Source organism: Neoarius graeffei, chromosome 1 (genome assembly GCF_027579695.1).
Source record: "Neoarius graeffei isolate fNeoGra1 chromosome 1, fNeoGra1.pri, whole genome shotgun sequence".
Lineage (NCBI taxonomy): Eukaryota > Metazoa > Chordata > Actinopteri > Siluriformes > Ariidae > Neoarius > Neoarius graeffei.
In genome coordinates this window covers 41061117-41075099 of record NC_083569.1, presented here as the reverse complement: position 1 = coordinate 41075099, position 13983 = coordinate 41061117, and the positions used below count along the sequence as shown (strand labels likewise).

The following is a 13983-nucleotide window of genomic DNA, read 5'->3' as shown; positions in this document are numbered from 1 at the left end:
TGTGCATGGCAGGGTTGCAAGGAGAAAGCCACTGGTCTCCAAAAAGAACATTGCTGCTCGTCTGCAGTTTGCTAAAGATCACGTGGACAAGCCAGAAGGCTATTGGAAAAATGTTTTGTGAACGGATGAGACCAAAATGGAGCTTTTTGGTTTAAATGAGAAGTGTTATGTTTGGAGAAAGGAAAACACTGCATTCCAGCATAAGAATCTTATCCCATCTGTGAAACATGGTGGTGGTAGTATCATGGTTGGGCCTGTTTTGCTGCATCTGGGCCAGGACGGCTTGCCATCATTGATGGAACAATGAATTCTGAATTATACCAGCGAATTCTAAAGGAAAATGTCAGGACATCTGTCCATGAACTGAATCTCAAGAGAAGGTGGGTCATGCAGCAAGACAACGACCCTAAGTACACAAGTCATTCTACCAAAGGACGGTTAAAGAAGAATAAAAAGTTTGTTTTGGAATGGCCAAGTCAAAGTCCTGACCTTAATCCAATCGAAATGTTGTGGAAAGACCTGAAGCGAGCAGTTCATGTGAGGAAACCCACCAACATCCCAGAGTTGAAGCTGTTCTGTACGGAGGAATGGGCTAAAATTCCTCCAAGCCGGTGTGCAGGACTGATCAACAGTTACCGCAAACGTTTAGTTGCAGTTATTACTGCACAAGGGGGTCACACCAGATACTGAAAGCAAAGGCTCACATACTTTTGCCACTCACAGATATGTACTATTGGATCATTTTCTTCAATAAATAAATGACCAAGTATAATATTTTTGTCTCATTTGTTTAACTGGGTTCTCTTTATCTGCTTTAGGACTTGTGTGAAAATCTGATGATGTTTTAGGTCATATTTACGCAGAAATATAACCTTCACAAACTTTTAAGCACCACTGTATATAAATAACTTTTAGCCGTGCTGATATCATACTCAATCATGCTGTTGTACAGAATACCAGCATAGCTACGATTACTTGTGGCATATTCACCACAACAGCACTTATGCGATACTGCTTAAATCTCAAAACTACATTTTTAAATGAACATTATGAGTGACAAATAGAACAAAAACTGAAGGATTTTTTAAAAATTAAAACAAACAAAAGAAAAAACACCACACTGACAACCACTGTATCACACTTTTGATTTAATATTTGTAATAAAATCTTCCAACAAACAAACAAAGAAAAAAGAAAAAAGTACTTGTCTGCCTGTATAAGGATGTAATTACAGTTTCAGCCACCTAGCAGGGTTTTAAAACATTCAGAATACTGAATACGTCTCACACGAACATGCTACGGATAGGACAAGGTTGCGCTGACCTGACGTGTGAGAGCCTTTAGTACTGTACCAGCAAGCCGCCTACATCCTACACAGCGCCACACAGTCGCCTCGCTTCTGAAAGAAACTCGGCGAGGAACTCCGAATGCGGGAGAGACATACGCGATCGAGAACCAGCCAGTCACTACATGCACATATAAAAATAGAAACATTTTGCTTTTAAAAGGAGCCCAAACAATATTGAGAGAAGCCTACAGTTTCCAGGTTCGGTTAATTCTGTGGGCAGTTTTGTGGCAGACGTGAAGAAATGACTTTGCTACAAAATGTGAGCTGTCGGTATTGTAAAATTTACATTATGTACAAGCGGTTAGGAAATCTTTTGGAATACGGACACAAAATGCTTTTGTTCTACCAAACTGGATCGGTCTTCCCGCATTGTAAAGCGTTGACTGATTTTGAGAAAAATTCATACCAGCTTGACGGATCGAGGTGAACTCGTATGAACACTGATTCACTATCTGATCAGACTTCCGACCTATTGCTTTTAAGACATTTCAAGATTTTCTGAAGCACAATCATTCATTCGTGTACAGTAACGTCAGGAAGGTGAAGTCCAAGACCAACAGCTTTATAACATTGACAGGAAACTCGTGTTATTCTAGCCACTGAGGCAATCAGCACACAAGACAGTCTCTTGCGTTATCAGAAAGGATGGAGAGCTTCAGAACTGGACAGAAAGTCTTCACAGCTCACCGTGAGACCTAAACACTACTATCCAGCTTCACGGTGCAGTTTCCGTGCTCACATACGATGTGCTTCAGTAAAATTAATGCTGCCTATCCCGTCCCAACTTCCCCAGTGCTCTGCATAAGAGAGTGCCACAGTCACATAAGGTGTGGGATTGGTTTGTCTTCTGAGATCTGAGCCTCAAATCCACACTCCAGCCATGTCCTCGACATCGTTAGGAAGATTAAAACAATCACGAACCGACCGCTTCAGCTCAGGTGAGGACCTGTAATTAAACTCTTAACATGCTTCTTAGAAATCAAATAAATAAAAGGTTTCTAATATCACAGCTGAGTGCCAAGATGTGCGTGCCTGAGTGCATCCTCAGCCCCAAGCTCCTGAACACGGTCCTCAGGATCGGAGAGCACGACCTTGGCATCGGTACTGACCAGGCAACAGGATTCCACAAAGTAAAGTGACAACTAGATTTAATAAATTAATATACATACTTTTTTCCCCCTCCCCTCCCCAAAGATGTACAGTGACACTTTTAAATCCAAGTTGGTTGGCTTGAAGAATTTCTTGCTTTTTTTTTGTAAGTTTATAAACATCTCGGTTCTCAGGTTGCAGGCAGGAGGAAAAGAAAAAAAAAAAATTTCGGGACACCAGGAGTTCATGAATCTTGGACTGGATATGAGAAATGATGGACACACGCGCGCACACACACAACAAGAGGGAAAGGGGCCATATCTGAACGAACGAACGCGCACGCACACACAGGTGCGCACACGTTTCCTGAAGCTTTTATTCCTGCACTGAGCTGCTGTGTGTAGTCGTGCTGGGTTTACCAGCTTTACGTTCATAGTTCACAAGTCTCTGTCCTACGAGATACCTGTGTCAACAGAAACAAAAACACCAAACAGAAGGTTTAACTTTTATTAAAATCCTATACGTTTCCACAAACGACATTCATTCAAAAGTCGGAGCTTGTATTATGGCACAGAAGGACTGGACATTTGGATGACGCTTCTGACTCACTTGTCGTTCTTGATGTGTTCATAAAGGCGCTTGAACTGTCGGATTTGGAAAGAGAGGATTCCCATCAGAACCACGACCATCAACAGGAAGGGGTAGATTCTCCTCTGAACCAGGTTCTGCATCTCCAGGGTGACCCCTACACACACACACCACAGGTATTGCATAAGAACAAGGTGATCTACATCTACATTCAAGGAAGTGTGCGGACACAACGGCAAACTCTCCAGGTAATACAAGTTGATTCTTCAAACAACAAAAGAGTTACTATAGATAACATTACAAGAAATAATTACATGAATCTATCACCAGTGTTTATCCATTTCCTTTTATTTTTCATGGAAAACGAAACTAGACAGATTCAGATCTTACGTCTGGGTTACCTTCTGGCTCTCCTTTTTAGTTATGCTGTCATAGTTAGACAAGACTGAGTGGAATAACTTATTCTATCCACATTTCACTGGATTTTGAGAAACAGCATTTTCATTTTTAGCAAATTTGATAAATAAAAACTTTGTACAAAAGGTCTGACAAAATAATTTCTGCTTAGAATGTAAATAAACCGGTAAAACGAGAGTAGCAATTTGTGAAAAATGTAATAATTCTTGGTTTGGGGGGGGGGGACCATTCTTACCATCAAATACTTTCATTCCATATTTTGTATTTTTGGGAGTTTTGTTTTCGAGTATAGTTTTTATTTCGTCTTCAATTGGTTCGGCAACACGCGCCACCATTTTGTTTTTCTTCTTTCGGGTTTTTTGGCGTTGGCAAACCAACTTAAAGGTGCATTACCACCACCGACTGGGCTGGAGTGTGGAACACTTTCATTCATTCTATTTTTTTTTTTTTTTTGGGGGGGGGGGGAGACGGGACAGCGCACAAAATATTATATAATTGTAAAAAATAAATAAAATAGCACAATATCCCCCGCTGGTAACTAGGCCATAACTCTGGTAAAATGCAACTAAATTGAATGAAATTGCAATGTGCGTATTACTGACATACTGTATATCGCAGAATCCCACTAAGTTTCGTGAAATTCGTCCAAAAACTGTGAGAGGAGTTGATTTCAGAAGGTGAGCACCCTTCCCGGGACGGACAGACTGATATTGCCAAGACATAATCCCCCTTCGGGCCTTTCGGCCAGCGGGGGATAATAAAGATTGAGAGGGAAGTTGATTTCAGAAAGCAAGCACACCTTGATAAAATTGCCAACGTACAAGTTTGTTAACAATCAAGGGCGTAACTCTGGTAAAATTTGCCCAAATTAAATGAAATTTCAATCTGCGTATAACTGTTATATAACAAAGCCTTTTGCCAAGTTTGGTGAAATTCCTCCACAACTTGAGAGGAGCTGATTTCAGAAGAACGTACACCCTCATGAAATTGTCAAAGTACAAGTTATTTAATCAAGGGTCAAAACTGGTAAAAATTTTCACAAACGAAAATCAAATCGCAATATGCGTATTACCGTCACATAACAAGGCCTTTTGCCAAGCTTCGAGAAATTCATCCACAAATTGTGAGAGGAGTTGATGTCAGAAGGCGAGCACACCTTCAGGAAATTGTGAAAGTACCAGGCTGTTAATCAAGAGCCACAACTCTGGTAAAATGCCACCGAATTGAACAAAATAATGTGTGTACTACTGACATATAAACAATGCCTTTTGCCAAGTTTGGTGAAACTCCTCCACAAATTGAGAGAGGAGTTGATTTCAAAAGGGGAAAAAAAAAAAACCCTGAAATTGTCGAAGTATAATTTTGTTAATCAAGGGCTGCAACTCAGGCAAAACGTGACCAAATTTAACGAAATTGCAATACATGTATTACCGACATATAACAAAGAATCCTGCCAAGTTTCGTGAAATTCCTCCAAAAACTGTGAGAGGAGTTGATTTCAGAAGGTGAGCACCCTTCCCGGGACAGACGGACAGCGCCACGACATGATCCCCCTTCGGGCCTTTCGGCCAGCGGGGGATAATAAAAATTGTGAGGGAAGTTGATTTCAGAAAGCAAGCACACGTTGATAAAATTGCCAACGTACAAGTTTGTTAATAATCAAGGGCGTAACTCTGGTAAAATCTGCCCAAATTAAATTAAATTTCAATCTGCGCATAACTGTCATATAACAAAGCTTTTTGCCAAGTTTGGTGAAGTTCCTCCACAAATTGTGAGAGGAGCTGATTTCAGAAAAACGTACACCCTCATGAAATTGTCGAAGTGTAATTTTGTTCATCAAGGGCTGCAACTCTGGTAAAACGTGACCAAATTTAATGAAATTGCAATATGCGTATTACCGACATATAACAAAGAATCCTGTCAAGTTTCGTGAAATTCCTCCAAAAACTGTGAGAGGAGTTGATTTCAGAAAGTGAGCACCCTTCCCGGGACGGACGGACGGAAATCGCCACGACATAATCCCCCTTCGGGCCTTTCGGCCAGCGGGGGATAAAACTATTCTTTTTGCCATTTCTGTTTCTTTTAAGGGGCGGCACGGTGGTGTAGTAGTTAGCGCTGTCGCCTCACAGCAAGAAGGTCCGGGTTCGAGCCCCGTGGCCAGCGAGGGCCTTTCTGTGTGGAGTTTGCATGTTCTCCCCGTGTCCGCGTGGGTTTCCTCCGGGTGCTCCGGTTTCCCCCACAGTCCAAAGACATGCAGGTTAGGTTAACTGGTGACTCTAAATTGACCGTAGGTGTGAATGTGAATGGTTGTCTGTGTCTATGTGTCAGCCCTGTGATGACCTGGCGACTTGTCCAGGGTGTACCCCGCCTTTCGCCCGTAGTCAGCTGGGATAGGCTCCAGCTTGCCTGCGACCCTGTAGAACAGGATAAAGCGGCTACAGATAATGAGATGAGATGTTTCTTTTAAATACTTGATAAAGTGATATATCTGACTTGATGTGGTCTGCCATTTTATTTTTCTCTACTCAAGGTATAAAATCCGATAGCCTAGTAGTAGAGTAGCCAATCAGAGCGCGTGACTGCTCATATCCAGTAAACGTGGATATACTAAATAAATGTATTAGGGATAAAATTAGTTCCTACGTGTAAAGTCTTTATTTTTCTGTAAAGCTGCTTTTTGACAATGTCTGTTTTTAAAAGCGCTATACAAATAAACCGACCTGACTAGTCTTGCTTTCACAACGTGTATTTTTGCCACTGGATTTATGTTGGGTTAGTAAAGTGAACAGTACACTCTAGTCAGACCTGATGTGAAGCCTGAACAATGGAAGGCAAAAGTATGTGGATACCTGACCATCACACCCATATGATTAATGAATATCCAATTCCAAAACCATGGGCAATAATATGGAGCTGATCTCCTCCCTCGCCGTTGCAGCTGTAACAACCTCTACAACCCCAGGAAGGCTTTCTACTACATTTTGGAGAGTGGCTGTGGGATTTATGCCCATAGTGAGGTCAGGTGAGGAGGCTTGAAGCTCAGTCGGTGCTCTAGTTAATCTCAAAAGTGTTCAGTGGGGTTGAGGTGAGGGGTCTGTGAAGGGCAATCAAGTTCTTCTACTCCAACTTTGGCAAACTATGTCTTCATGCTTTGTGCACGGGCGCATTGTCATGCTGGAACAGGATTGGGCCCCTTAATTCCAGTGAAGGGAAACTGTAATGCTATAGAATAGACATCCTACACTATTGTGTTATAATCAGGTGTCGATATATACTTTGGTCATGATGTACATTACATGACCAAACAGCAGAACATCATTAGCTTTCGCAAATCTGGCTGATTTTGGCTTTTATTCCCTCAGCTGACTGTTACTGATGGTTGTTGAGATGAGCTTTATTATTATTAATAACCCTTTAATATTTTTGATATTCTCATCTCTTCAATCTTATGTGAAATGGTAGATTCCTTCATGAACAAGTATATGATGGAGGGTTGCTGGAACATACCTATTATGGGGACGATGCCTACGGCAATGACGTAGGGCACACAGAGGGACAGCAGCAGCACGGCGATGACGGGAGCAGCCAGCTTTCGGATGATGAAATGTAGGTCAATGTTGCGGATTCCGTTGGCATATACCTACAGCGCAGCAAAATAAGAAGCCTTAAGAAACACTGACGTTGGAATAGGAAGCAAATACACGCTGCAGACCAGTACAGTACAACGACGTACCAGTATAACTACGATCTCAAATTACTGGGTAACAGGGTTGGGCAATATGACATCATAATATTGACATCATGATGATATGCTTGGTCACAATACATGTTTCATAGATATCACCAGTATTGTGATATTTTTCTTTTTTTAACAATTACAATAAAACACCCTCTAAGTGAACACCGTGGATTCAATGGTATCATTTCATACTCAACAGTTAATATTTTAAAGTGTTACTTTTTCAGACCCCCCCCGTTAGTGTTAATTCTTTAATGAATATTTTAAAATTATTTCTCTTTCCGAGACATTTCAGCTTTTCACAATTTATTCTCCCCCAGTTTTGCTGGCAGCTTGTGAGCAAACCATTATATTGGGATATATATTCTGCACTGGAAAAATGTTTTCAAGGACGATCAGATGATTTGTCACATTGCCCAACCCTACAGGGTAGTGAATCAAACAGATTCTTGATCACCTGCTCAATGACGGTCTTCAGCCACCACTGAGGGCCCATCAGGGTGATGGCGGCGATGATTTTGGCATGCAGCACTCCCAATGCCCAGTCCTAAAACACACAGAGGAAAGGAAACTCAGACCTCCTTTGCTACTTGCATCAGAGTTCGTAACACTGCAAACGATGTTGTCTCACACTGGCAAGAACTGCATTTGATTTGCAAGAATGACATCACTTAGTGTAACCTAAAAAATTCCAGCTTCATAAAGGAGGAAAAAGTGCACAGTAAGATTTTAAACGGAGATTTTTTTTTAAATGAAATTTCTCTTATGAATTTTCTGAGCACATTTCCATACTGCACAGCCCTTTTTTTTTTTGAATTCACAAACTTCAGCAAGCAATTTTCTTTCTGCATTTTGCCTAATTTTTCAGAGACATGCAGATACTGAACTGCATTTTACACTAATCACTCAGTAAGACTAGACGAAGAAGATTTACAAACAACAATGGAGTCTCCATAGTTGTGTGTTGCTCTGGGTGAACAGGAGCACTTGTTTTATTAAAGGAGAACTGAAGGCAAATTTATCATCAGAATTCTAATTCTCATTTTATTCAATATAGAAATGCATTTCTGACAGTTATTTTGTCGCCGCTATAGCAAGTTATGAGTGTCTGAAATATGCTCTGTAATATATCAGTCCGTATGTCAAAGCAATGGCCGTAAACGAGATTCGTTGAGACCTGTGCGAGACATCGTAGGACGGAAGTAAAACGTATAGCGGAAATCAAAGTGACCAACATTGTCAAAAGATGTGCGCGCCCTCCTTCGAATGCTGATGCGATCAAGCCGGAAGTTTTGTTTGTTTTGATAGCAATCAGGAAAGTTTGAAAAAAGTAGGCAGTAATCGTCATTTAAAATCGTTTTTGTGCAATACTTCATTTGGAAAACAGTTTTCAAAATGGCGGCACTGACAGCTGGCTGACACTTGACATTTTGAAGTCTCGCACAAGTCTCATGAAGATCGCGCGGATAAGCGACACCTGCCGTGGACCAAACGAACTAAATTCAACATGGCTAAAAACCAATTAGACCGATAAGTATGATATTTAATTGCAATTAGTTGCCAATACGAGTCACGATATAAGGTTACTAAAACCGAAACGTAATTGAATAACACGTTAATTAAGAAATAAAGCAAGTTTAAAAATGACTTCAGTTCCCCTTTAAACAGAAGCAAATGTAGGACATGCTGCTGGAAGGTCACATTACCTGCCAGGGGTAGAACAGAGGTGTCTGGTCGAGCGGGACCCGGAGAGGAGCCACGATAACCAACTCGAACAGCAAACCCAGAAGCAGTGGAATCACACCAGCTAACAGAACTGCCACAATCAGCGTCTTCATGATCTATACAAACACACGCCAAGACAGAAAAAGGTCAAAACATAAAATCAGCCTGTTCATGAGAGTATTCGGTTTTGCACACAGTAAATATTTTGGAAACACAGGAATGAGGGGTATTCTGAAGCAGCAGCAGTCCCTCCTCCCCATTCAGATTTAATCGCACTGGATTTTCACCTTACACATCTTCACCATGGTGGAGAAAAATCCTGGAAGCTACAATGTGACCCATTTCTAGAGGAAAGGCAGTGGTTGAGTGAGATACAGTGGTGCTTGAAAGTTTGTGAACGCTTTAGAATTTTCTATATATTTCTGCATAAATATGACCGAAAACATCATCAGATTTTCACACAAGTCCTAAAGGTAGATAAAGAGAATCCAGTTAAACAAATGAGACAAAAATATTATACTTGGTCATTTATTTATTGAGGAAAATGATCCAATATTACATATCTGTGAGTGGCAAAAGTATGTGAACCTCTAGGATTAGCAGTTCATTTGAAGGTGAAATTCGAGTCAGGTGTTTTCAATCAATGGTATGACAATCAGGTGTGAGTGGGCACCGTTTTATTTAAAGAACAGGGATCTATCAAAGTCTGATCTTCACAACACATGTTTGTGGAAGTGTATCATGGCACAAACAAAGGAGATTTCTGAGGACCTCAGAAAAAGCGTTGTTGATGCTCATCAGGCTGGAAAAGGTTACAAAACCATCTCTAAAGAGTTTGGACTCCACCAATCCACAGTCAGACAGATTGTGTACAAATGGAGGAAATTCAAGACCATTGTTACCCTCCCCAGGAGTGATCGACTAACAAAGATCACTCCAAGAGCAAGGCATGTAATAGTCAGCAAGGTCACAAAGGACCCCAGGGTAACTTCTAAGCAACTGAAGGCCTCTCTCACATTGGCTAATGTTAATGTTCATGAGTCCACCATCAGGAGAACACTGAACAACAATGGTGTGCATGGCAGGGTTGCAAGGAGAAAGCCACCCAGCATGCTCCACTATCTATCGACAGTGCTGCAGTGGAGAGGGTGAGCAGCACCAAGTTTCTGAGTGTGCACAATTCTTTGAAGACCTGTCCTGGAGCAACACTGCATCACTGGCCAAAAAAGCCCAACAGCGTCTGTACTTCCTCCGCAAACTGAGGAGAGCAAGAGCCCCAGCCCCCCATCATGCACACATTCTACAGAGGCACCATCGAGGACATCCTGACCAGCTGCATTACCGTGTGGTACGGTGCCTGCACCGTGTCCTGCTGCAAGACTCTGCAGCGCATCATGAGAGCAGCTGAGAGGATCATTGGTGTCTCTCTCCCTTCTCTAATGGATATATATAACTCCTGCCTCACCTGCAAAGCCATCAGGATTGCAGGTGACCCCACCCATCCATCTCACAGCCTCTTCAGCCTGCTGCCATCGGGGAGGAGACTGCGGAGTCTCCGGGCCAAAACCAGCAGGCTCAAGGACAGTTTCTTTCACCAGGCAGTCAGGAGGCTCAACTCCCTCCCTGTTCTGCCCCTCCTCCCCCCTCTGCCCCATGCCACAGATTCTGCTCGCACACCCCCCTGCCCCCCCTTCAGCATCTGACATCATGTCACCCTCACAGTTCCCCCCCAACACACACGCGCACACATACTCAACATTCATTAACACACTGAACTCAGGGACTGCACATTTCACTTTACCTCGCTCATTTGCACTATTCCACACTACCTCATCTTAACAGCTATTAGTTTATTGTTTATACTGCTTATTTCATGTTTACCTGCTATACCTCAAGTGCCCTTGACTGTTTATTTGCTCCAATTTGTGTGTGTGTGTGTGTGTGTGTGTGTGTGTGTGTGTGTGTGTGCGCGTGCGCGCGTGTGTCACCCGAGGCGACTTAATTTGTCATTTGGCGAGTAATTCCTGTCACTAGCCAGCCTGGCTGGCTAGTTGAAAATAAAAATATATGAAGCCAAGGACGCGTTATCCTAATGGGCTTCATGGGCAGCTGCCCAGCGCCTCGGCCACTAGGGGGCCTCAGAGGTAGCGAGATCGGAAAATATGAAACAATATTTTCAGAAGTTTTGATCATATTGATAACATTTTTGATGCATTTCACCACCCGTAAGGAAGCCCACCTTGTCCCGTCGCATAAATCACCCATCATTGTCAATATGATCACTGTCCACCATGTCGTCACACGCTACGCCAGCTCGAGTTCAATGATTTAATTAACGACTTCGCGTTCCAGAAAAGTAGGAAAGTGCCCTTGTAAGTTGACCCATGGCTGTCAAACTGAATGCGCAAAGCTGTGTGCCGCTGCTGTTTGGGACATTACGTGTGTGAAAGGATGAAATGTTTCACATAGCCTAACATTTTGAGATTTATTTCTGAGAAGCAAGATATTTTTCTTTCTTTATCATCGCTCTTTGTTTTCACAAGTTAAAAGTCACCTGGATTCCAAAATGAAAACGAACGGTTATATACCAAATGAATGTTCTTGTTCTGAATACTAAAGAAACTGTTGTAGGCCGAGGTTATGTTCTTGACATGTTGATCATTGACTCACTCATTCAAAGGCTTCTTGAGGCTAAACTTTAGTTAACCAGACTTGTTAACCGTGATGTCTGATGGATTTTTTCACCATGCAATTGCCTATTTCACCATTGCTTTTTCTCGATTAAATAGGTGTTGATGGATATAAAGTTTTATCGTTCAACAGTATTTCTAATTGTGCCAGTCATTATTTAAGTTCCTGTGTCTAGTTAGACAGGCACGTCTGAGGGGGTGAATTTGCTGAGCGCAGTTGACAACAGGTGGGGGTGGGGCCTCAGGGGTGTGTCTGCCCAGGGCCTCGGGGGTGTGTCTGCCCAGGGCCTCAGCAAGGGTTAACGCAGCCCTGTATGAAGCGAAGATTCAGACACACCGTCAACTAAAGCCGCCACATATTAAGCGCGTGCCGTGTCCATCGATGTGTTTATCAGCAGGACGGTCAGGCTGTCGGTTTTTTCACTACTGCGCATGCATATAACAGACATCCCAAGTCTCCCGGAAGTTCCGAGAGTCTCCCGCATATTGATCGTGGCTCCCTGATGCCTGCAAATTGGATAATATCTCCCGGAATCTGGAGCAAGCGAGCGCACGCGAAACATTAACGTCTGCATCACGCATATGACGTAGTGCGCGAGGGAGACTGCGCGTGTGCCTGTTCATGAAGCACATGCTAGACAAAGAGCATCCTGATTGGTTTACAGACCTCCCAACCTGCAGACCGGGGAAAAAAAGTCCAATATATTTATTATTTGTTGATATTATTATGGTGCTCTGTGTTGTTCTCATTTATGTATTTAACAACAGTATCAAAATACTCCGGTTCTTGAAATAAATGCGCATTAGTCATGAATAATGGTAACTACTCTCTTTTGTGCCATTTTTGACAGAAGTAAAATCAGGGGTGAAAGTAAGCCGGTCCTGGCTGGTCCGGCGTACCACTAAAAGATTTGGCTGTACCAGAAAGAAAAATATACTGGGTCTGAAAAAAATTAAAAGAAAATAAATAAATAAATATAAAAATGCACTTTCAGCATAACACACCTGCTAACGTCAATTTAGCAAAAGCAACACGTTTTCCTCAATATACATTGTATATAACTCGTTCTGATCTGTCTCTGAATTCTGTCTGAAGTTAATTCCTTCCGTGTTTCACTCGACAGACAGCGTGCGAGATAGTGCGCGGAGCCCACTGCTTAACCATCTTGCGCCAACGTGTGCAGCTGGTATCCAAAGTGTTTTAGTAGACAATGTCCAAAATGAAAAGTTAGTTTTCAACTGTTCAGCTAAAAAAAAAAAAAAATGTTAAAACGATTGTGTTGTTGAAATGATGTGTTTGCAATTTATTTATAATCAAAAACTGATACAGGTGGATGAAAAAGAGTGATAGTGTGATAAAGAATTACTATACTAGTACTACTGAGTGATAAGAAGGCCTAGTGAATGCTTGATAAGTAGACAATAATAAATATTTAGGTGTATTTTTCGGCGCGCGCACTATGACTCAAAATAATAGCAATGGCAAGAAATAAAAGTTACTTTCACCCGAGTAAAATTCATACATGAACAAATTTTGGCGCATTGATTTTCTGTTTGACTAGTTACTCTGGAAGGAAACTAGTCTGGCTGGCTGGTGAAAAAAAATACGAATTTCGAGCCCTGATATATATATATATATATATATATATATATATATATATATATATATATATATATATGAGAGAGAGTTTAGTCTATGTCTAGTTCTTATCTAGAGTGTTTATATTGTTTATTTCAATTATTCTATTTTTATTTATTGCATTGCCTGTTTGCACCGTGGGTCAGAGAGGACTGAAATTTCATCTGTGCTGTATGTCGAGCATGTATAGCATATTTGACAAAGTTGACTTGACTTGACACTGGTTTCCAAAAAGAACATTGCTGCTCGTCTGCAGTTTGCTAAAGATCACGTGGACAAGCCAGAAGGCTATTGGAAAAATGTTTTGTGGTTGGATGAGACCGAAATACAACTTTTTGGTTTAAATGAGAAGCGTTATGTTTGGAGAAAGGAAAACACTGCATTCCAGCATAAGAACCTTATCCCATCTGTGAAACATGGTGGTGGTAGTATCATGGTTTGGGCCCGTTTTGCTGCATCTGGGCCAGTACGGCTTGCCATCATTGATGGAACAATGAATTCTGAATTATACCAGTGAATTCTAAAGGAAAATGTCTCAAGAGAAGGTGGGTCATGCAGCAAGACAACGACCCTAAGCACACAAGTCGTTCTACCAAAGAATGGTTAAAGAAGAATAAAGTTAATGTTTTGGAATGGCCAAGTCAAAGTCCTGACCTTAATCCAATGGAAATGTTGTGGAAGGACCTGAAGCGAGCAGTTCATGTGAGGAAACCCACCAACATCCCAGAGTTGAAGCTGTTCTGTACGG

General features: G+C 41.7%; 1 protein-coding gene across 1 annotated transcript in view; it reads right to left on the bottom strand.

Annotated features, from left to right (window-relative positions):
* Window positions 1-1131: 1131 nt before the first annotated feature.
* marchf6 (membrane-associated ring finger (C3HC4) 6) overlaps window positions 1132-13983 on the bottom strand; it is an 80617-nt gene continuing 67765 nt past the window's right edge. The window contains exons 22-26 of the mRNA XM_060931951.1: window positions 8888-9022; window positions 7639-7728; window positions 6950-7082; window positions 3047-3182; window positions 1132-2900 (exon numbers count right to left, since the gene is read on the bottom strand). Coding sequence (XP_060787934.1) covers window positions 2813-2900; window positions 3047-3182; window positions 6950-7082; window positions 7639-7728; window positions 8888-9022 — 582 coding nt within the window. The 3' untranslated portion in view covers window positions 1132-2812. The remainder of the gene's footprint in view (window positions 2901-3046; window positions 3183-6949; window positions 7083-7638; window positions 7729-8887; window positions 9023-13983) is intronic.